This window comes from Camelina sativa, chromosome 18 (assembly GCF_030686135.1).
Source record: "Camelina sativa cultivar CO46 ecotype springtype chromosome 18, ASM3068613v1".
NCBI classification, from domain to species: domain Eukaryota; kingdom Viridiplantae; phylum Streptophyta; class Magnoliopsida; order Brassicales; family Brassicaceae; genus Camelina; species Camelina sativa.
This window is the reverse complement of record NC_141897.1, coordinates 22,354,495-22,378,491: the sequence shown is the minus strand read 5'-3', so window position 1 is coordinate 22,378,491 and position 23,997 is coordinate 22,354,495. Positions and strand designations below refer to the sequence as shown.

Sequence of the window (23,997 nt, the reverse complement as noted above, 5' to 3'; positions counted from 1 at the left end):
GCCACGAAGGTAAAGTAACAACAAACTTAGCGATTAAATAACAAAACTAATAGTAGGTAGTCTTGGCCTTAAAGGTTCTTCAAGCTGAAGAAAGCAAAACTTTAATTAAAACTCTCATCAATTTCCTTATTTCGGATAAGAACAACACACAAAAAAACCAGTCTGTGATCCTCTCTCCCAAGGTAACACAACAACAACAACAACAAAAGTCCATATCTGTATTTGATATTTTTTCTTCTTCTCTAAACTTCTCCGTAGCATGGGGAGAAATTAAAGATAATTTTTTTTAATTTATAATTATGTATAGAGAGAACTTCCTTATGATTTACAAATATATAAATGAACTTTGTTATTTCTTTATTTCTGAATCAGGAAGGATGGTGAAAAATCAGCCGATGATGTTGGTTACTTGAGAAGCCGCAGAGTCTCCGGTGGGTTATTGCTGGAGCTATTTTCCGGTGACATTGCTCTTTCATCCTCTGTTTCCAGAAGTTTCTTCATCTCCCTAATCTGTAAGAATTTTCCATACATTTCTTTTACTTAATATATATGATTACTACAAGATTTAGATTTCAGAAGCATGGTATTCTGCAATTTTATTTATTTATTTTAATTATGTATTCATATGTATAATCCATTAATTAAGGTCCTAAACTATCAACTGTAAATAAAGATTTTGAAAGCATGTTATATATATATATATATATATATATATATATATATATATATATATATAAAATATGATCTATGATCTATCAAAGTCTCTTTAGCTTTTCATACGTATGTAGTAGTATAGGCAAGTGCATGTTGTGTCTCTCTATCCAGTGTCCATCTATACTGTGTGTAAAGGTGATTAATTAGCCTCTAGAACCATACGAGATTGTGTCTTTGTTACCTGGCTAGCGAGGACCTTGTTTTCTTCGTTCAGCAACTTCTCCTGTTTGGACAAGATCAAAAGGTCATCTAGTTTCTAACATATTCTAAAACATCCTCATCGCAGTTCGGTGAATTCACCAATTTGATCAAAATTTTCACAACGTCTTTTTAATAATCAACTTTCATTAGAGTTTCATTTAAATGAAACCAACAAAAATAAATCAAGAACTAAAGACAAGAGATCACAAAAGACATATCTAGAGAGCTAAACTTGGTCTAGTGTTCTGCATACTCTGAGTTTAAGAGGATTCACGAATCAGCATAGCTAGCCTACAATGGGCGAGAGAGTGATTAAAACCAAAGAAACTAACCTTATCCTGAAGGGTCTTCACAAGCTCCATGGTTAGCTTTGTCTGCAACAAGACATTGAGGATTGTGTGTCAATTGGGAAACATGATCCAAAATCACGCAAGATCCAAAGTCTGTTCTTGGAAAACGAAGTAGATAGATAGAAGCATATATTTACCTTCCTAGCTCTAGTTACAGACAGAGCTTTCTTGAGCTGCTCTTCTATGGAAATTAGAGATTCTATACTTACATTATCACCTTTCGCTTCTTCAAGCTTGCTGCATATTTATTCATAGATTACCATAATAAAAGAACAGAGAACTTTTTTTTGATTAGAGGACGAGGGTGGAAAAAGGGGATCCTAGTGCTTACCATTGAACTATTTCTAGTAACTCCTTGTTTGTAAGATAATCCGGAGTTTTTTCTGCAAGATCCTGCCATGAAAGAAAGAATGTAAAATCCTTGTGTTTCCAAGAAACACAAATGCTTCTAACACTCGAGTTAGATTTGGTATACGATAAGCTTAGATACTTGTCGTATACCTTCTAATGTATGAAGAACGAAAAACCTTCTAATTATATATATGCTTTACACTGCTTTGAGAGCAATGAGTATGATTATACGCCTAGAGAAACTTGGTTTGGTATATACGTAAGTTTACAACCTTGTTGTAGAATTTCTAGTGCAAAAACTTCCATACACCAGTCTTTACCCACAACGATAAGGGACTACATAAAGCATCCACATAAATGGACTATAATCTATCTTCTAAATGCTCATCTCAGTTACTGTACCCATGACCGTGACCAGATATGCAAGGTTTTAAGGAAAACTTACCACGGTTCTACGATCATCAACATTTTGTGTTTCATAATAATGATTGAGTATCTTGGCCATGCTGGAGAGAGATCAAGAAAGAACGAAAAAGACAATTAGATACAATCCATGCCAAAACTACGAAACATAAATCGAGAGAGACTTTTATAGAGAAAGAATTCTACTATATATATATATATAATGTCAGTTTGAGTTATATATAGCATCAATTTGTGTTACTACACTCAACAAATCACAGTTTTGGTAACATTACTTAAGGCTTCTATATAAAAAATGTTCAGTGCATAATGGCTTAAATAATAAGCGAAGGTTTGTTAACTACTAGTTTTTTAAAAAAAATTTTTTTACGAAATATTCATATATAATATGAATATGATGGACTTCAGTTTATTTTTCCAGTTCACAATTTTCTCTTTCATTTTAATTAATATCTACTTTCTAACTTTGCAGTAACAGCTTTAATCAACTTTAGAGTCATATATGTACTATATGAGCAGTTTTTTCCTTCGAGTATTAAATTACTCACTATACATCTTATCATTATCAAAGCTAAATCAATGATCTTATTCTTTATTATACTTTCAAACTAACAGCAGTCGAGATTAACATAACTAGATGGCTAATTGAAAAATATATTCGCCCTTAAAACAAAAAATCATTATAAAATTCATGTTTGTAAGTGAAAATCTCCAAAAGGTGGTGCAAAACTGACAATTGTATATGAAAAGCTATAACTCTACCTTCTAACCTCCACACAGTATTGAAGCACTCACTCAATCAGCCAAACTGATAAGCAAAGAAAACGGGTCTAGCATTTCAGGGAATGTTACAAATTGATAGGATTGAGCCCAATGAAGCCCACAAAGACACGCCACGAAAGCTAACGTATGCATGATGGCGCCTCTAGGTCTTATAAGAGACCATAATAGGTGGTCTACTATAGAGCATTATAGGTTGTAATCTTGAACCAAAAAATAAAAAGTTCCATTACTTCTATCTACAATTTGTGCATGATACATGCAAATGAACGTAGAGGCTCACTCAATTTGTCCCATGAGACCCAATTACCTCAACAAGAAAATATAAAGAAAAAAACATTTCAAGAGAGAAGGAAACAACTACAAGAGGAAGAGCTAGTCATTAATAATTCATATACACATGCACCTTACAATATGCACACAAAAACTACAATTAAAAGTCGACAAAATTGATGAAAATGGGCTTATAGCCTTGTGGTTTTTGGTAGTGTCACCGCCGTGCTACTAGGAGTGGACGTGTGTGATCTATCGATGACAAAATAAGATAGAAAATCGATATATACTCAACCGAAGGAGTAATAAAGCATCTGTGCAAATTTGATTTATGAGTTATCCAAGAACTACATTTGACCATCAAAATCAACAAAAAGAGAAAGTAGTAAATCATCTTAGAATACACACTTGCAAACTAATAAAAAGAAACAAATGGGACTCGTTTCCACTAGACTCTTGATCCATAGCATTACCCCAATTAATGTAATTTCTCTCAACAAATCCTTCCGGAGGTGCATTGAATTGGGTAAAAAAGGAGTGCCTAGGCTAAATCTCAAATTAAACAATGTACATTGTTCTTACAAAACTATTAACAGCTAAAGATTGAGTTGAAAATACCAATAAACAAACATGAATTACGGATTACCACGTGTAGAAACGAATCTATTAAAATGCATGCAAAAAAAAAAAAAAAACAAATCCCTCCAACAAAATTCAATTAAAAATGAACAAAAACGAACACCAAGAACATTCGTCCGCCACCACATTGTTTAAAATCTTAGATTCAACTAAAACCTACACATCGATTATTTGAAGATGTTCAAAACAAGAAGATATATACAAGCTATATAGATTCGAAGGGGACATATACAAGAAGAACCCTAGCTAGTTGCAAAGTTCTCGAGCAAAAAAAAAAAAAGGAATCTACAAGATAAGAGGAGGGGAAGAATGGTGTTAGTTATACCTGTCGCCGGAGGAGAAGCTGTAGAGTTTGCCGGTGGAAGAGACGATGATAAGAGCAACGGAGGAGCCACAGAGCACTGAGAGTTGACGAGCTTTCTCCATGAGACCATTGCGTCGTTTACAGAAAGTGACTTGTCTACTGTTTTTGTCCTCAATTCGTTTGATCTCAACTCTTCTTCTCCCCATGGCTTCTTTCTCCGACACGTCTACTGCCCTAATTTGATTCTGATGTCTGTATTATTTGGTCGGAGACGCTTTCCATTTTTTTTTTTATTCACTGGCATTATTAATTAGGGAATAAAAATCATACAAAAAAAAAAAAAAAAAAAAGATGAAAAATTTGCTCAAAAATAAAAAAGAATAAAAATGCAGAAACAAAAAATGATACTAAAAAAATAAAAAATAAAATAAAAAAAGAGCTGCTAAACGACGCGTTTTGATAGAGTCTAGACACGTATTAACGCATGCCGAATTCGCTGCGACCGCGTTTTATTTATTTTCTTGCGTCTTTCGATTAGTTATATTATCCTCTTCGTTAATAATATATATTATGTTGAAACTTATCGTTCATCATATACATATTGATCCGGTTTCGACTTTGCCAGCTAATGACTGATAATGGTTCAATTTGGTTCGTCCCACCAACATTAATGACTATGTATTGGGCCGTACGCAGCACTATCATTGGTCTGGACCATACGAAAAACAAAAATATTGGGCTGGGCCTTGTAGTAGTAATAATGCCAGCTAAACTTTCTGGATATATCAGATAATAAGTTTTTGAAAAAAAAAACAGAGTTTCACCTTGAATTGGAAATTACTCTTTAACCAAATTTGAATTTTCATTTTTTAATGGGCCGAAGTTGGGCTTAACAATGACAGCTAAGACAAGTCTTTTACCGACCTAAAATAACCTTTTTACAAAAAAAAAAAAAAAAAAAAAAAAAGGAGAATTATCTTAATGAAAAATTCAAAAAATTAAAAAAACTATCTGAAACTTTGCCACGAAGGTAAAGTAAATAAATTTGGCCTTAGGGTTCTTCACGCTGAAGAAAGCACAACTTTTAGGGATACACTCACCAATTCCTATTTTCAGAAGAAAACAACATACCAAACACTATACTTATCATCTGGTCTCCGAAGGTAACAATAAAAATAAATACATTATTTGATGCTTCCCTTAAATCTTTCCGTAGCAGGAGAAGAAGAGGATATTTCACACATGTAGCTTTCCTTGCGAATTACAAATCAGATTTTTTTTTTTTTTTTTTTTTTTACATTTTTTAATGTTTGAATCAGCCGTTGGTGTCTTGGTGATGGTGGTTACTTAAGAAGCAGGAGAGTCTCCTGTGGGTTCTTGCCGGAGCTTTTTCTTGGTGACATTGCTCTTCTATCCTCTGTTTCCAGAGACTTCTTCATCTGTAAGATATATGTTTTTATATTATATTTTTTTTCCTATATCGATATAATATAACAGTATATATTACTTAAAGAATCTACATCTTATAAGCATGGTTTTATTTTTGAAAAAAAAAAAAAAAAAAACTATTAAGTCTCACTCATAGTTTTGTAGCATCCATATCAGTCCTTAACTCTTTCATCAGTAAGAAACTTTCTTACAGTTTAAAAGCATGTTTCTCAAGTTAAGAGAGATTAAAAAAAAAAACTAGAGTTATATTAGCTCAGAACAGTTCTACAATTCATATCAGAGTCCTTAACTGTCATACGGAAGTACGTAGTATCTGCAAGTATCTAGAAAGAAACATAAGAGATGGTACCTTTGAAAGCTGGCTAGTTAGAACCTGGTTCTCTTCTCTCAGCCGCTTCTCCTATTTGACAACATCAGAACTTTATCAGTTTTTCTAAAATTAACATCTTCCTAGCATTTTGATGATTCATCCAAGGGGAGAGTGAAATTTATAATTAACATTTTAACGTTACCCTTCTGATCTGCAACCAAGACTAGAACTCAGGAGCTAATTAGACAAGACCACAAGACATATCTAGAGAGCTTAACATGGTCTAGTGATCTCTAGACTCGGAGTTTAAGAGGATTCAAGAGTCAGCATAGCTTGGGAGTTGGGATGGGAGTAAATACGAAAACACTAACCTTCTCTTGAAGGGTCTTCACAAACTCCATCACTAGTTCTGTCTGCCAAAATACATTAAGAATTCTGTCAAATTGGAGAATTTGATCTGAAGTGCTACATCCAAACACTGTTCTTGAAATTTAAAAAATCTATACTTAGTAGCAGCATTTATACCTTCATATCTCTAGTTATAGACAGAGCAGTCTTGAGCTGCTCCTCCAGGCACTTTAGAAAATCTATACTTGCATTATCGCTTTTCGCTTCTTCAAGCTTGCTGTATATATTATATGCATAGATCAACAGAAGCCAAAAAAAAAAAAAAAAAAAAAAAAAATATTTGATCAGAAGGGGAGAGGAATCTTAGTGCTAACCATTGGACTAGTTCTAGTAACTCCTTATGTGAAAGATAATTCCTACTTTTTTCTGCAAGATCCTGCCATGAAAGAAAGAATTTGAATTTCTTGTGTTTCCAAGAGACACAAATGAATCCAGACCTCGAATGTTACGTAGGTATACGACAAGTTTAAAACCAAGAACTAACGATCTCTATGCCAATCTCTTTCCACAATGTTAAGGCATGCACTATACAAAGCATCCATGTAACAACCATCTCAAATTGACTAATCTAACTAAGCTTATACATGCTCATCTCAATTACAAAATCTCGTTGGAAGACTTTTAGAGCAATGAGTATATAATGAAAAGATATGATTCTAACTCTGGAGAAGACAAGTTTGGAACCATCCCGTGGACATTCTAGTGCAATACCGGCTGTGAAGAGCATAGTATCTCTATATTATGATCTCTCCACAATTTTAAAAGGCAATACAAAAAAAATATCAACATAACAACCATCTCCATGGGCTGTAAACTAGTTTCTGAGTGCTCATCTCAGTCACCTATGGATATGTTTAACCATGCTCGCAAGGTTCTCAGAAAGACTTACCGAGGTTGTAGGATCAGCATCCTGCTGTATTTCAAAACGACTGAGGATCTTGGCCATGCTGGAAAAAGATCAAGAGATAAACAAAAAAAACATTAGAAATAACCTATGCTAAATTATTTTGAAACTACGAAACACATATAATAGTAAGATGAGACTCTGTAGAGAGAAAGAAAGTTTCTATGACATGTTATTTCTATATCATTTATTTGCATTATAGAATCAATTAGTGTTAATTAACCTTTCCTCAAAGCTTGTAAATAGCTAAAAATAGCACATAAGGTTCATTAACATTTTTATTTTTTTTTGGTTTCTTTGGTTTTAGTATCCATTTTGCAGTCCACAATCTCTTTCATTTTTATGTCGTGCGTATATATAGGTAAATCTACTCTACTCATGTTGTATTGACTTTGCAATAACAACCAAGTTCATCTCTATGGTTTCGTTATATGTAATCAACTTTGCAGCCCCCTGAATTCTTTTCAATTATAGGCATCGATCATAGTTTGTTCTACTCCTATCCTATATGATATTTTGTTTTGTATGAAAAAAGGTCCTCAAGTTCATTCATACTTTGTGGTCTATTCAAGATTTCAATCTACATAGTGAAATTTGATTTAATTGATCTCCACGTTGCTAAAAACATCCTACTTAAGTTGTGATTTGAAACTATGTAATAAGTGAGGCATATAAGAAACACAATCTCAAGTGAAACACTTTTTATGTATAGTATAGTACCACTACATTAAGGTATCAAAAAGCTACCAAAGAAATTAGCTATAATTACTACTAGAGTAAAATTGAAGCCAAAAGAAAGTAAAAATTTGAAGCAAAAGGAAAAAAAAAGCTCCACAAATCCTACCTATAATTCGTGCATGTTATAGTTTAACATATGTACTTTGATGATCAAGCATTTGTACTGTTAAAATCAAGGCAATGCTAAAAATTTATATTTAGCAGCAAAAGGTTATATTCCCATTTCTACAAGATCTCTCACTTCGGGTCATTGTAAGAAATTTATATAGGAAAAACAAAAGATACAATGTATGGAACCAAGTGATGGTAGAAACTTAGTTTATTTGGCCCATGAGACCCAATAACTCAACGCAGTTCTTTTTTATTAACGCAATGCAAAACAGAAGGGAACAACAATTCAAGAAAAGAAAGAAAGAGCTACTGAATAAGTACGCATGATTGGGGCTTGGAGTCGAATGGTTTATACAATTGTCACCGTAAGCTCATATAACAAAATGTGTGTGATTTATAATAGATAAAAATTAAAGGAGAGAAATCAATATCCGATCAAAGGAGTAATGCAAATACACTACAATTGACCATTTAAATCACCTAGAAACCTTTTACTTAACTAACAAATTAAACCATTAGAAAAAAAAAAAAGAACGAGTAAACAAATCATCTACAATTAATACAAGTGTAGAACCAAATATTATATATACAATGTGTCATCTATTCCAATCTAAAGACCCTTAATCTGCTGCATTACTTACTTCATATCAAATCTACCGGAGGTGCATTGAGTGGAATTAAAGAGGGTAATGAGGACTAATCTAAAAAACTTTAACAATGTACATTGTTCTTCTGTAACTCTATATGAAGTATACACAAAAATTAAGATGACTTGAAATCCGAATAGACAAACATATAATATGATTACCACGTGTAGCAAAATCTCTCCAAGTGCATGCAATAATATTCCCAAAAGAAAAAAAAGATAAAAGATAAAACCTGAAACATATATATATATATATGAAAAACAATAGAAAATGAAAAAGACACAAAACAAACACCAAGAACATCTTCAGCCACTACATTGTTTAATTTTAAATCTGTTAAAAGCTACACATCAATCATGGAGAAGAACAAAACAGGAAGCTAAGCTTAAAGATTCAAAAAGGGGGAAAACAAAACCCTAGTTCTCTAGTTCCTCTCTCTATGTTTCTCGAGAAAGATTAACAAAATGAGGAATAATATAGTGTTAGCTAGTTACCTATCGCCGGAGGAGAAGCTGTAGAGTTTTCCGGTGGAAGAAACGATGACAAGAGCGACGGAGGATTCACAGAGAATTGAGAGTTGGCGAGCTTTCTCCATGAGACCATTGCGTCGTTTACAGAAAGTGACTTGTCTACTGGTTTTGTCTTCAATTCGTTTGATCTCCACTTTTCTTCTTCCCATGTCTTCTAATTCTCCGGCAAGTCTTATCTCCTAATTTTGATTCTGATGTCCGTCTAACTGGCCGGAGGCAATGAACGTTTTTTTGCTTTTTATTATTTATTCTCTTCTTCTTCTATTTTTTTTTTTTCCCCTTTTTAATTGGTGAAGCAAAAAAAAAATCAGTGAAGTATGTTTTTTCTTTTGTTTTTGTTTAAACGAGAGAGAGAAAAAAAAACACACACACACAGAGTGTCAGTGAGAAGTGTTAAACGGTTCGTTTTGATATAGCTAAGACACGTGTAAACGCATGTCGAATCACCTGCCGCGCCACCGCGGGCGTGTTTTTTTTTTTCTTATTATCTCTTTCTTTGTTGATCACAAAAATGTGAAACAAATGCATTCGTCGTATGGTTTTTTTTCACGTTTCTTAAATTTTTGTAATATTATTAAAGTATATGAGATTTTTATTAAAACGAATAAACAGGATATGGCTTTGAATTGAATATGATAAATAGAAATGGTATATCCGTCTATGCATATGTCGAAATTTAGAATTTACTTTGGGGTTTACTCGTAATTGTCTCGTTAAGACTCGAACCGACTACGACAATTCGCGCATCACTTACCGTCCGGTTCCACTGTTTCTGGGTTCGTGTAGTAAACTTGTAATCCCACTTCTGCTAGGCCCAAATAGTATCTTTATTAAGCAAATATAAGCCCATCAAGACTTTGCTACTAACGTTATTGGATGGATGTATTTAAAGTAAAGGCCTGTGTGAGGTTGTACCAACTTTTTTCCTTACTATTTTTGGACTTCCTCAAAAGCAGAACTAATAAACTTAGAAAAAAGTACAAAATATCTGATATGGTTCAATCAAGGTCAAGCTATAAGAAACTCGAAAACTATGCCGCCTAAGGTAAGAAAACTGATTAAACAAGCTGAAGATATCTAGGGTTCTTCACGCTGAAGAAAGAAAAACATATTTATATATCCAATCCCGTACTTGCAGACAAGAAAACAAACACACGAATTCTGATCTTGTCTACGAAGGTACAACAAAGGTCGACATCTTTATCTTAGTTTTACAATACTTTTTCGTATATAAAAAAGTTCTTTTTTTTTTTACCTTAATTTCCACACAGAGGAAGATTAAAAAAAAAGGTTTGAGACTATGCAACTTTTTCTAATTTACAATTTTTTTTTTTTTTTTTGTAATTCTGAATCAGGCTATGACTCAGCCGTTGATGATGATGATTACTTGAGCAGCGGGAGAGTCTCCGGTATTTTGTTACCGGAGCTATTTTCCGGTGACATTCCTCTCTCACCTTCGGTTACCAGAAACGTCTTCTGCCCCATCTGTAAGAAACTTTCTTTCGTTTCTTTTAGTTTTTCTACAGCTACTAAACATTAACAAGAAATTAATCTACATATTTGAGCAAGTGTATTGGTGTTTCTATCTATATAGTGTATCAAATATGATTACTCAGCTTCATAGAGCATAAGAGTTTGTGTTTTTGTCACCTGGCTAGCCAGAAACTGGTTCTCTTCTCTCAACAACTTCTCCTGTTTGGACAAGATCGTAAAGGTCATTAGTTTCTAACAAGTTTTTAGAAGCTATCTGATCATCGCCATCCAAATTCGGTAATTCTCATCCACGGAAAAAAGTCTTGATCAAGAAATTCAACATGTTTTTTTTTTTTTCATTTGTTATGGTTAGGGTTTCATATAAATAAAACCAAGAATAAATCAGGAACTAAGACAAGACCTAACAGTTCTTGGTTTAGTAATCTGCAGACTCCGAGGTTAAGAATCAGCGTACCCTACAACATATGGCTTTGCTAGCAATTAAAAACCAAAGCACTAACCTTTTCTTGAAGGGACTTCAAATCCTCCATCATCAGTTCTGTCTACAACGAGACATTAATTAAGGATTGTTAAAAGACTATTCTTGTAAATCTAACTAAACAAAACATTTTTAGGAAATTGGTACAATCACTTAGTAGCAGCATAGATACCTTCTTAGCTCTAGTTACGGACAGAGCAGTCTCGAGCTGTTCCTCCATAGACATTAAGGAATCTACACTTACATTATCCACTGGTTCTTCAAGCTTTCTGTATTCATAAGTTTCCAAAAGAAAAGAAAATATATTTTTTATCAGAAGAAAAGGGGGATAAAGGTATCTTAGTGCTGACCTTTGGACTATTTCTAGCAACTCCTTGTGTGGAAGATAATTCCGAGCTTTTTCCTCAAGATCCTAGGACAAAGAGAAAACAAAGGGAATGGCCAAAAAGATTGTGAAGTTCTTTGAGTTTTCTGAAGAAAATCAATAAATGTAACTTAAGAGAATAAAGTCCAGTATGAGAAATTCAAAACAATGAGTTTATCTCAGGCTCTTCTATCATATCACAACATCAAAACCCTTAGAATAATGTTCTTAGCTAACTTACTAGGACTTTTTGTTCATCAGCATGTTGTATCTCATAACGATCGATGATCTTGGACATGCTGGAGATATCATGAACAAAACAAAAATGCATTAGAAACAATAATTTACGCAAAACTATTACAAAACTAAATACCAGCAATCGCATCAATAGATGACATTATAGATCGAACCAATTTGTGTCTCTGATCAATATTGTTTTTAAACAACTTTACTTCAGTACTAGTAGGCGCCTATGTATTAAAACAGTTAAGTGTACATATATAGCTTAAAACACTTAGCTTACAATTAGTTTTTGTATTGGTCTATTTTCGCTTTTCTTATTCCATCAGATTTATATCCATGCAATCTAAACTGTAATGCTGTAAGTATATAATCTCTAAATTCTTAATTTCATATCCCCGAAGATCCTGTTATATCTATACATTTTCTAACTGCTCCCATTTGACTAGCACATTTTTTCCTAAGCTAAATCAATGTTATATAGAACAACAAAACGTTTAGCTAAATGATGTCAGGATTCTCCTTCGAGGACAAGCCAAGAAAGTGTGTTTGACATTTCAGGGAGAAAGGTCACGACTCTAATCCTAAATGGTGTTTACCAATGATATATTGATGCAATAACATGAATATACTTTTTACAATTTCAGAAAAATCTTAAGTTGTATATTTAACATTAATCAGAAAAAGAAGAAAAACTAAAAAGTTAGTCAAAAAAAAAACTTAATCTCAAGCAAAAACACTTTAAGTTAAAGTACAAAAAAACTACCAAGGAAACTAGCGCTACAACTAAAGTTTCAGTATTGGAAAATAGAGGCAAATAAGAACGAACCTAGAATTGTATATATATATATATATATATAGAGTGTGTACTGTTACAAAATCAATATACACACATTGACAAAGGTTATATTCCTATTTTCGAGAAGATATATTTTTTTATCCCATTGAAATTTTTTGAAAGTGGAAGTCTTATATAAGAAACATACTACTGTTATTATTGATTTGACAATGCAGTTTCATTTTGGTTAATTGTGCTCAATTCGAGATGTTCTAAAAGACAGGAAGTTGAGATTTCTTCTAAATGGAAGAATGTCAAAAGATCATATGGTTAGGAATATCCATCCACAACTAAAGATAGAAGACTATTACATTCATTGAACAAATGGTTCTAGTCTACTGGTTTCAGTCTATCAGTATAATCCGGCCATCAATTTCTACTGATGAACCCTCTAGGCCACTGCGACATATAGTAGAAGGCCACAGCAGACTTAGGCACAACATCTTGAGGAGCAACAAAAAGTCGATCACTAACCTAGACATATTTATCTTGTATAGTGCCATATATATATATATATATATATGCACACAACAGTAACGATTTGAAAGGGTTAACAAGGTGAAAATTTGATATCCGGTTTGATAAGTAATGTGGCATGTGTGGCAAGTATCAATGTGAAAAATTATCCAAAACACTTCAATCAACCTTCAAAAACAAGTATAAACCTTTGGACGCTACTTAATCGAAGAGAAATTACAAAACAAACATTCTACAATACATACCGGATCAGTAATTGCACAATGTGTCATCTAATTTAAATCAATGACTCTTGATCTACATGTTACCAGTAACCTCAATTAATCTCTCAACAAATCTAAGGGAAGTGCATTGCAATATTGGATATAAACCAAATCTCAAAATCTCAAAATATGCAAATTGTTTCTTAATAAGAGAAAAAAAAAAGGAATCTTGAAAGTGAAGAACAGATGAATTGGCGATACAAAAATTACTAAGAACGCATCACCAATTACTATATCTTTTTCATCGATCTCAAAAAGTTACTATATAACCATAGCCGAATCTTAGAGAAAGTTGGTGAAACAACAGCTTATGGCCCTTATTTTTATAAACAACATCCCACCCTCTTAATCTATATTATTATTTTCACAGCAACTTTAGCAAAGAAGGCTTGAAGTTGAGAATTATTTACATCTTATGTCATTGTAAATTAATATTTTATTTAATAAAATTATAAAACAAAAAAAAATCATTTCAACTCTTTTCCATTAACAAAAACAAAAATTTCCTAATTTGTCTCCTTATTAAATCTGAAATAAAATTTCCAAATTTCATTCTCCTAAAATCTCTCTACAAATTCTTTACAATAATCGATTTTAAATATAAATTTATGAGGAGCCTATAAATCAGCTACATTTGATTTTCTATCTTCCTAATTAATCACCACATTCAATTCTAAAATACAATAAGTTTGTCCCGAATTTCTATATATAAAATCATATTAAAAAAATTAATGACTTAAAATCAATCAAAATTAATCTAATAATATAAACTTGGCATATTCCCATATATATATTATGCGATTTTATAGTTATTAATTTGTTTTAATTAATTTGTTTTTATACGATTTTATATATAGGAATTTGGGATAAAATTATAGTATTTTAGAATTGAATGTGGTGATTAATGAGATTAAGTTGAATATGTCCACCTATAAGTTGAATATATCCACCTATAAATAATGTTGACCCCTATTCTCAAGTTAGTATCACCAGCAACATAAAAAAATGCACCTATTTGCTATGCTCATTTGGCAGCTGCACATATACAACTGTGATGAAATATATCGAGATGTCATGGAGTGATCACCAAATCTGGAGCAGTTCCTATGCCTCCCATCATCCCATGCCACAGCTGAAAGATTGTGACCTCTATGTTCTTTTGCTGATGGAAAACAGTCTAAAATAGCTGACTTTTTTAAAGTTTTTATGTTTTATAAATGTCTTTCCCCCTCTTTTTGTTTATTTTTCTCTCGGTACAATACTTCTTATTTTATTTTTGGTCTATCATTCAAATTCACGGGGTTATATAGCTTCACGGGTTTGGATTAGTATTAATATAAATTTGAAATATCATTATTTTGGTAGTACAAAATTATTCATTAAAAGTATTTATCAATATTAAAATATTAGACATATTTAATTAACTTGATTAAATTATGATTATGTAAAAATAAATTATTTCTCTGTATACTACGGGTTAAATCCTAATATTAACTATCAAAATACACTTATACAATTTTAAACACTAAATAAATTAAACAAAAATTAACAAAAAAATGTAGCTTATAATTTTCATATTTTAGTTTAAATGTATCTTCCCGCGGTGTACCGCGGGTTAAAATCTAGTTCAATTTGTATTTAGTGTAGTGGCAAATTAATAGGTTTTTTATTTAAAAGTACGGAGTTCAAATCTTAAAAATGTAATTTGTTTTTTGTTATCAGTTTACTAAATCTTTGGACCGGCTCTGTATATAACGCAAATACTGTATATAAAATTTTGCAAATATATAAATTTTGGATTTTTTTTTTTAAGTTACTCAAAAGGGTTTATTTGGACATTCGTTTAATCACATAATTTAATCGCTGATTTCGGTTTTAAGCCCGGGAAGACGAACGTTAGGTGTAGTCTTAAATGGGTCAAAAATTTACCAAGGCCCAAATAAGTTAAGTGACCAAAACGCTTTGACCACTCTATTTCAGTGAGTCTCAGACTTCAGACGACTCAGAAGCTTACCGCTTCGTCTCAAGTCGGTCAGCCAAACACAAGATACAAAATATTGAATATTGAATCGTCTTTGAGTTATGTTTTCAAATATTGAATTGATCATATGATGTTTTACTGTGTTTTAGAGCTTAGATAATTATGCTGCTTAGATAGATGTTTTCACTACTGCACATTTGTTTAAGTATCCCGTCGCTATCTCATGTTTCGACTTTCGAGGTATATATATAGTTTTTTTTTTTCATCAAACACTTCGTAATTTTAGATTGAAGGTTTACAAGCAAACTTTAAATATGAGCCAAATACACCAATAAACTTACACAGGAGAATAAAATAAACTATAAACATCGATCTTAAGACGTACATCAAACAAGCTTTAAGACTTGACTTTAAACCATATAAGTTACAAGATAAACAAAGGGGACAACAAGTCCTGAAGATAAGGAGTTTCCACACAAAGTGAAGCCACTTGTGGTGAAGGATAACCGACAAATGCCATATAGTCAGCCACCTTGATAACCATTGTCGTAGACGTTGCACAAGAACGAACGCAGTGTTTGGATTCCGTACGTGCGCCAAAGGTCCCTGGAAAGGGTGGTCACACACTAGACAAGACGAGAGTCTTGAAAACCAAGAACCTGAAAGGACACTTGGAGAAGGTGTTGCGTTGCACAAAGCTTCAATTGCCATTACTAGTCCTTCCAAAAGACACAATCTATAAGGAGAGGAAACAAAATCCTTAATTAATTGTAAAAACCATATGCCTATCTTTATAGAGGCTTTCTTGAAGTTTTTCCTAAAAAAATGGACACACGCTCTTCCATTTGAGATATATGAGAGGAAGGAGTTCTCCCCAAGAGAGGAATTAGGCATCACAAGCGCAAAAAGCTGGCCCTCGTTAGTTTGGGCATTGGTGATAATGGATTCTCCAAAGTACGATTTTGGTTATATATAACTATATATATAGTTAAAGAGAAACTCTTGTGTTTAGATCCATCTAGGTTTTTGATGATTGCTATTTTAAAAGTTTTGATTTTTGTGTAAGAAACAAAACTTGCAAGCTGTTGCTTTCAAGTTATTTGTCTTAGTGAATTGAATTTGATCACTTGCGTAAGTTAAGTGCCTCTCTTGGGAAGATTTTCATGATTAAGCCATTAGATTAGAACACATGGATATTGATTGCCCTGTCAATTTTTTTTTTTCATTTTATTAAACTGCTTTTGATAAAATGTTATATTAAACTTACAATGTCTAGGGACTGTATACATAAGTGGAATTCTCTTAAAATGATAAAAAGTGAAAAACTAAAGTGGTGCATAAACCAGCCAGCCACTTGTCTAGGCTTTTTTCTTTCAAGTTGGTAGGAAACATCAAATACTAATTTTAAAAGTTTAAAACAACTAATAATATAAATAAATGGAATCTATTGGTACAGATCCAAACACTTGTTTTGCTTTTGCTTTTTTTTTTTTTTTTTTTTTTTTGTTTAAGGGCCTAGAGATTTATGGAAATAATTGGTTGGGTCCTTTGATGGGTTCCATTGTTGATACCTTTGTCCTTTTGTGCTCTCTCTAAGTATTGGTTTTTAACTTTATTGCTTACCTCATGTACCATTTACTGATTCTTCAAAACTTTATTTGAAAATATCAATTACAACGTTGATGTAAGAAAAAGTTATTACAATTGTGGGGCTGTGAGAAAAAAACAATCATTTAACTTTATAATTGTACTCAATTATGTACATTAGATCAATTTAATAACATTTTGGTATTCTAAGGAGTTTCCTAAAACTTTTTGTCTTATAATAGTCGAGAGAGTTTTGTATGGAGTGTGATACTATTATCCTCCAACCATTTGAAATAACCTTTACTTGGAACAATGAAGTTTGCTGCTTTCACTTAAAACAAAAATAAAAAGGTGAGAGGCAATGAGGCAAAAAAAACTGATATATAGAGAAATATATATAGTGAGACAAGACAGTGCAGCTAATACAAGAAGGACTGAAGGAGGCTTATGTGTCGAAACGTTTTTGGACATTTTGGTGACGCTTTCATCCATTTACATGTGCACACTAACTTTTGTCCTGTTCCTAATGCTTATGATATCATATGAATTTATATTTTTTTTCTTTCTCTTTTGTGAAATTCTATATAAGCAGGCATGTTGCAATATATCAGACTAATTTCTGATAACATTTCAAACTTAAACCTGATTAATTGATCCGGCTGCAAAGAAAATCGATGAGTTTAACCGGTTTGGCTTGACTAATTAATCCAGTTTGCAATGAACTAGGATCAAACTTTACTTTGATACTTTTTCCAAAAGCTGTAAAACCGATCCACATATTTTGGTTCCATCATAAGATATCTCTATTATAGATGACTACATGAGGTAGAACTTGCTATATATAGAGGTGTTTTGAATGTTTTCATCCGTATGAGATGTATATATCTATCTGACTATGCAAACTACAGTACGAGTACATCTCATCCTTCCTATGGGGGGTTTTTTTTTTCTTTCTTTCACAAGAACAATTATGATAAATTACTAAACAAATCTATATTCATAATATCCAATTTTTTTTCACCTAAATGAAATCGAAATTTTAAATGCGCTGTTTGATTACAAAAAAACACTTGCAAACTGTATCCATCATTACTTATTTTTTGCGATTCATTTACAGATTTGAAGCAAGATTCGACAATTTTGGGCATTGATTGAATAATGGCAACAATGGGTATGGAAGTCGAACTTTGTTACGCAATCTCTGATTAATTGATTGTCTTAACTCTTAATTTTTTTTTCTCAAGGTTCATTACTTACACGGTTACACCATTATGATTACCTATATATAAAAAGAAAATAATTATAATTGTTAACTAAAGAATGTTATAGTAATAAAAACAATATTATCTCTATTATTAGATTCTTCCACTTCTTTTCTTTAAATAACTTGTGTTTTTCTTCTCTTCTTCCTCCCCGGCCCTTTGCTTTTTCTCCCTCTCTCACTTCACACTTCTTCTTCGTCTTCTTCGTAGAAAGAAAGACAGAGAGAAAGATAAGATGGTGTTAGGAAAGCGTCATGGATCTCTGATCAAGAGAACAACAAGCATGAATATGATCACACTCGAGACACCCACGATCTATGATGCATCTCAGCCGTCTGATCATCTGACCATTCATCCGCACCATCATAATCAGACGGTGGTGATGGCTACTAACTACGATGATTCCTTGAAGACTTGTAGCCTCTGCAATCGAAGTCTCTGCCATCATCGTGACATTTATATGTACAGGTACGAATACGATTTTATGTTTTTTTTTTTTGTTTTCTTTATTAATTTCACAAACCCCTTCAATTAATTTTCAAACGATGTTGATTACCGTTATATATATGTAATATGGTTGAATATGAATACATACTTCGTATATAATGAAAATGTTATATATTGTATCGTTTTTGTAGAGGGAACAACGCATTTTGTAGCTTAGAGTGCAGGGAGAAGCAAATTAAGCTGGACGAGAGAAAAGCGAAGAAAAACAGCTTCGTATCATCCAAGAAACCAATTCGTATTTAATCGATCATGTATGATCTCTATGATAGTTATCAAAAAAAAATAAAAAATTGTTATGCTAATAATAATTTTTCCTTTGGGTAAAATTAGTATGTTTGCGTTTAGTATATAAGAATGGTGAAAACTACGAGGAAAAAAAATGAGACTAAAATGATTGTAGTAGCGATCATATAAAATGTAGCTTCATAAGCATGATAAATTATGAGCTGTATAGAGTAATCGAATTTGCTTTGTTCGTGTGATTTTTCGTTGTGATGTTTAATATGTATGTAATGTAATATCAATATTGATGTATGTATTCAGGTGGTCTACAACTTGTTGTAACATATAATTGCAAAAGACTTTTATAATATCAGATGGACTGATTCTTAATTGTATTTAGAAAATAGAATTTGTGATAGGGATCAGTTGTGAGAAATTCTATAAATAAATTCTATCGAATCTTGGGTGACGAAAACCAAAAGATTTTTCTCCTTTTTAAGACGAAAATTCCAGTTGGCCGGCTAAATTCCCCCAATATTTAAAATTACAAGAAATAATAATCTTTTTATTCTATACAAATAATATCAGTTGAAATATCATAGAATATGAGCTTTTTTAATCCCTACTGTAATTAAATGGGATTTAAGTTCTAGCATACAAAATATTGCTTGGACGATTCAAGACCACCCATTTTGTTTTTTTTGGATATAAACTAAACAACCGTATGAGTTAATAGAGAAATAAAAAAAGAAGCAAAAGAACCGTATGTTGTAAGTTCTAACATTAAAATTATCAGTAAATTTGAATATCAAGAAGATGCATCTTATGGTTATAGAGTTTTCGGATAGCCAAGTGTTTTACAAGTGGTGGATTGATTTGATCATTTGAGCTTCGACTCGGATGTATTTTTATTCGTGATAGGTTAACAAAAAGAAAGAGCTATTTGTCAGAAACATATTCATCTTGAAAATATAGTTGTCGGTTGATATTAAAACACTCAAAATAAAATTGTCTCTTGATGAATATGATTGACCCGAAATGTGGGCCAATACTGAAAACGGGCCATCAAGCATGGGCTTATAATGTCTATTTCCTTGTAGCCTTTTTACATAATCCAAATTTTGTGAGATATACATATAAATTTGTGAACTGAAAAAAAGTAGTGGGACCTTTTGATATATGAGTTTTGATTCTTGATAAGATCTTTGGATTTAGAAGATCAAAGCTTGTTTCAAGGATCATTGTATTGCAATACACAGTAAGAGTTAAAAATTCATTGGACTAACGAGGATTTGCACCAAGTCATGATCTAGTCCACACATGTTTCTTTTTGTATAGAACCATCCCTCTAGTGTATAATTTATTCTATATATACTCTTTATTAAGCCTACAAAGTTAAGAAAGTGTTGTCCTTTGGAATTCTTTAGTGGGGATAATCAATGACCACTTACGAAGATCCCAAATCTTACAACTATCATTAAGATATTACAAAAGTAATGTGTAATGGTCTTAAATCTTAATGGATTACACAAAAACTACTCTTAGACTAATTTGATCCTCCTCCATCATAAGCTGTATATAAATAGAGAGTCCTTGTTCTATCAAACATATCCATCAACAAAAACCTCATCTTTGATTCTTGATTTTGTAAGCATCAAAAAAAAAAAATGGGTGTTATGGAGAAGAAACTTCGTTCACTAAAATGCGAAGTGAGAATAGTAGAAGCAAGAAACGTAGAGATCAAGTCTCAAGCTAGTAATCTGTTCATTAGATTCTATCTCTCTGCAGGATACAACAGACAGATCGAAGTAAACACGAGAGAGATCTCTTCGAAATCAGACCAACTCATGTGGGATCAATCTTTTGGTCTTGAGTGTCAAGGGAAAGAAGCAGCAGTCCAAGAACTGAGGCAACAAAGAGTTGTTTTCGAGCTACGGAGGAAGAAACCATCGTCGTTTCTTAGGAAGTCATCAAGATCTGAGGTTGTTGGGACAGGAGAGGTTTCATGGGAATCAGTTTTCGAGTCGCCGGGCATGGAGATTGAGAGATTTGTGGTGATGGATGACTCCAAAAGTCCGGTTTTTAGAGATGAGAAACCTGTGTTGTTGAAGGTAGCTTTAACAGTCCAAGCTTTAGATGAAACGGAGAAGAAGTTGAACAAGAAAGAAGAAAGATTAGAGAAGCTTTGTTGTGTGTGTAGTAGTAGAGATTGTGGAAGCTGCGGTTGCTTAGATTATGAAGCTTTTGCTTTAGCCTGTGCTTTAGATTGTATTTAAAGAAAAAGAAAAAGCAGATTTTGATTCAAATTAACAAACTCAAACGAACACTGGTGATAAATAGTTGCAGAACCAGTTTCACAACTCTTTTATTCAAAACAAACCAGGTAGTAATAAAAGGGGGGGGGGGGACATCAGAAATTGAAACAGTTTCAAACATCACCATGTCCGAGAAGAGCAACAAGCATGTCCTCATAATCACCAGAAGTGTCTTTGGCGATAGCACGGTCCAAAGGAATGCTGTTCCTTCGCTGATACTCCTCTTTGATGCGTTCCATGTCAACTTCAGTTCTTGTAGTCACGACACGGGTTAGTCCCCATTCGTCTGTTCCCATTTTGTTGATTGATAGACGCAGAACCTTCTCAAAATGCTTCTCAGGGTATGTCAAACATGTGATTACAGCTCTTAGGAGTTTCAAGTAGTCATTGTCGTCTGACTCTTCCTTCAAGTTCTGCAAAATTCACCACATAATCAGCTGTCTGAACAAGACAATATAGCAGAAAGAAAGACTCAGTTAACGGTTAAGTTAACCTTGTTAATGGAGTTTCCATGCTCGTTGTTGTAGTGGTTGAGTGTTGCACCTAGCTGTGCTTTGCTTCTGGTGGTCAAGATTCTGATTAAGTCATCATCGCTGTAAGCTTTCTCTGAGACCTTCTCGTGAAGTATCTTAGCTTCAGATCTTGCAAGCATCATGTTCACATCATCTCCTTCATACCTGAAAGTGCTCACAAGAGGAAGCAAAAGCTACACGAGAGCACACAATATGTCAGAAAAATGTGTCTCATATCCAGAACAAACAAGCAAAGGGTCTGTATATAGATTGAAGTCAGAAAAATGTGTCCCATATCCAAAACAAACAAGCAAAGGCTCTGTTTAGTTATTGATTGATGTACCTTACGAAGGTCACCAGATGTGTGCTGAGCAACATCTTCCTCAAGTGATTTCTTGTAACGAGCTTGGTAAGCTTGCTTGACCTTGAAAAGCTCAAGAGCAGGCCTTGTGCAAGCAATTTCAACAAGAACCCAATTGTTCTTGGTGAACATTTTGGTGGATTCTTTAGCTAGATAAGCATCTCTCTCTGATGGATCAAGAGTCCATAACATCACAGCACGCTGTTACAAAATTCAGTTTCACATCCTCAGATCAGTCACTAGACTATTTTACAGAGACCTTAAACTTAAAAGAAAGAAAAGAGTTAAAAAAAAAAAAAAAAAAAACCTCAAAGTCACTAGAAAGCTCTTTGTCTAATGCCTTGAGAAGATCCTCATTGTAGGTAGCTGCATAAACGCTGCGGATTAAGCTGCGTTGTGCTGCGTTCCTGTGAGCTAGGATTGATATGATCAGCTTCTCGTTGGTACCCCATCCTGTTTTAAGACCAAACCGAAAACAACATTATAAGACATGTCACAGATCTCCTGTTTTAAGAACACAAAAAAGTACACATGTCATTTTCGAAAACATGATTTTGGATCGCTAAAGAACAAAAAGAATCATACTTTCATCATAATCAATCATTTAGGACATCATCGGACCTGATCCTGTGCTGGGGGGTTACACAGATCAGGTCAAACAAGATCAAAGTAAATCCCTTAACCACCAATGTACGTAGTCGTGACCAAATCAACAGATACAGAACAAAATCTAAGAAACTTGACGATAATTCTTGGAGAGTACATAATAAGAAATAAAAAAGGATCAAACTTTCCGATATGTGTATAACGAAACAAGATTAGATTAGATCGTAGAAGAAGAAGAAGAAGAAGAAACAAAATCTAGCAGATCAAGTGATGAAAAGGAAAAGATCAGAGAGACCTGAAAATGCCTTGTGGAGTTGCTCTGCATCTTCTTCAGGAAGAGGAACATTGCTTGGGACTTTGAGAGACGCCATATTTTTTTTTTTTTTGGGATCAGTGAACTCTTTAGATCTCTCTCTCTCTCTGTGTTTTGAGAGACGCGCACGTCTACTTAAGTAATGTAACGGGAGAATCCCAAAATTATTTAATTTGATAATTTCAAAGTTATTGTATGTTAAAGCATTTAATTATAATAGTGTAAATAATTGAATATGCACATATATTCTTCTAGTAAATATTTTTACAGCCTGTTTTTTTTTTCTCCTTTTATGCTAAAATTAATAAATTTATTTGGCTTTATTGTTTTAGAAAGTAATCCAAGCAATTATGTGTAAATTACAACTTTATATTTTTCTTTTCACAAATCAAGGCTGTAATTACCAAATCAATAATGTAAAAGAGATACTATACCAAATTAAGTTAAATTGTTTTTTATTTTTAAACCTACAAATTTTCTTTTTGCTATAAACCAATTTCTAACAAACTAGAAAAGGAGAGAATACAAACCGTGTCAAAATAATGACAAAATATGAATTCAATGATATTGACCAGTACATTTTTTTTAAGTGATGCAAAACGTGGGTTAGGACTGTAACGATTATTCAAAATGCGAACAGGCACGTACGTTTGACTATATATATGTTTATGAAAGAGTAGGTCCAAAATGAAACTAAATCTTGATTCTTTTTTTTATTATTATTATAAAAATACAAAGGGAAAGCGATGATGATTAGAATAGATTAGTTCACACTTTACTTAATGGTGTTGATAACTAAAATAAAATATTTTAAAGATCACGTTATTGGAACAGCTAATACATATAGGCTAAGAGAGAGAGAACTGACGATTAATATTAAACGTTACATTAGGAAAAACGAGATTTTCATTTTGTTCATCTTCTTCATTTTCTTAACTATACGAAAACGACAGGGGAGGATTCACGTGGTTGGCGCTAAGCTAATTCTGAGGGTGGAGCAGTTGCTTCGTCTACTCACATTTGATTCTGATAATAGTATTATTTT

The 23,997-nt window shown here is 32.8% G+C and overlaps 6 protein-coding genes and 1 long non-coding RNA gene across 8 annotated transcripts; 3 read left to right on the top strand and 4 right to left on the bottom strand.

Moving 5' to 3' along the window:
• Positions 1 to 45: 45 nt before the first annotated feature.
• LOC104762673 (uncharacterized) lies at positions 46 to 755 on the top strand. Its single transcript, XR_763539.3, has 2 exons — positions 46 to 182; positions 373 to 755. It is a non-coding gene; the product is annotated as an uncharacterized LOC104762673 (long non-coding RNA).
• LOC104762674 (protein MADS AFFECTING FLOWERING 5) lies at positions 101 to 4,467 on the bottom strand. The gene is made up of 7 exons (XM_010486009.3): positions 4,057 to 4,467; positions 2,062 to 2,122; positions 1,597 to 1,658; positions 1,403 to 1,502; positions 1,248 to 1,289; positions 896 to 937; positions 101 to 510 (listed from the first exon to the last, which is right to left on the bottom strand). Exons 1-7 carry the CDS (start codon positions 4,239 to 4,241, stop codon positions 406 to 408), a joined length of 597 nt encoding a protein of 198 aa, XP_010484311.1. The 5' UTR covers positions 4,242 to 4,467; the 3' UTR covers positions 101 to 405.
• A 566-nt stretch (positions 4,468 to 5,033) lies between these two features.
• LOC104762675 (protein MADS AFFECTING FLOWERING 5) lies at positions 5,034 to 9,514 on the bottom strand. Its single transcript, XM_010486010.3, has 7 exons — positions 9,097 to 9,514; positions 7,092 to 7,149; positions 6,517 to 6,578; positions 6,320 to 6,419; positions 6,166 to 6,207; positions 5,834 to 5,884; positions 5,034 to 5,474 (listed from the first exon to the last, which is right to left on the bottom strand). The coding sequence occupies exons 1-7, from the start codon at positions 9,279 to 9,281 to the stop codon at positions 5,379 to 5,381; spliced, it is 594 nt and encodes a 197-aa protein (XP_010484312.1). The 5' UTR covers positions 9,282 to 9,514; the 3' UTR covers positions 5,034 to 5,378.
• Positions 9,515 to 10,208: 694 nt separating this feature from the next.
• On the bottom strand, positions 10,209 to 11,845 carry LOC104762672 (agamous-like MADS-box protein AGL70). Of its 2 annotated transcripts, XM_019239828.2 has the most exons (6): positions 11,710 to 11,844; positions 11,455 to 11,516; positions 11,277 to 11,373; positions 11,127 to 11,168; positions 10,783 to 10,824; positions 10,209 to 10,617 (listed from the first exon to the last, which is right to left on the bottom strand). In XM_019239828.2, the coding sequence occupies exons 1-6, from the start codon at positions 11,797 to 11,799 to the stop codon at positions 10,516 to 10,518; spliced, it is 435 nt and encodes a 144-aa protein (XP_019095373.2). In that variant the 5' UTR covers positions 11,800 to 11,844; the 3' UTR covers positions 10,209 to 10,515. The 2 variants fall into 2 exon arrangements, with proteins under 2 accessions (XP_019095373.2, XP_019095372.2); XM_019239827.2 differs by having other exon boundaries at positions 11,277 to 11,516; positions 11,710 to 11,845.
• Positions 11,846 to 18,171: 6,326 nt separating this feature from the next.
• LOC104762671 (protein INCREASED RESISTANCE TO MYZUS PERSICAE 1) lies at positions 18,172 to 19,215 on the top strand. Its single transcript, XM_010486006.2, has 2 exons — positions 18,172 to 18,584; positions 18,755 to 19,215. The coding sequence occupies exons 1-2, from the start codon at positions 18,352 to 18,354 to the stop codon at positions 18,864 to 18,866; spliced, it is 345 nt and encodes a 114-aa protein (XP_010484308.2). The 5' UTR covers positions 18,172 to 18,351; the 3' UTR covers positions 18,867 to 19,215.
• A 1,197-nt stretch (positions 19,216 to 20,412) lies between these two features.
• Positions 20,413 to 21,151, top strand: LOC104762669 (uncharacterized). Its single transcript, XM_010486004.3, has one exon. The coding sequence runs from the start codon at positions 20,513 to 20,515 to the stop codon at positions 21,119 to 21,121; it is 609 nt and encodes a 202-aa protein (XP_010484306.1). The 5' UTR covers positions 20,413 to 20,512; the 3' UTR covers positions 21,122 to 21,151.
• Positions 21,117 to 23,243, bottom strand: LOC104762670 (annexin D2). Its single transcript, XM_010486005.2, has 5 exons — positions 22,935 to 23,243; positions 22,341 to 22,486; positions 22,016 to 22,234; positions 21,654 to 21,866; positions 21,117 to 21,573 (listed from the first exon to the last, which is right to left on the bottom strand). Exons 1-5 carry the CDS (start codon positions 23,008 to 23,010, stop codon positions 21,274 to 21,276), a joined length of 954 nt encoding a protein of 317 aa, XP_010484307.1. The 5' UTR covers positions 23,011 to 23,243; the 3' UTR covers positions 21,117 to 21,273.
• Between the last annotated feature and the right edge of the window lie 754 nt (positions 23,244 to 23,997).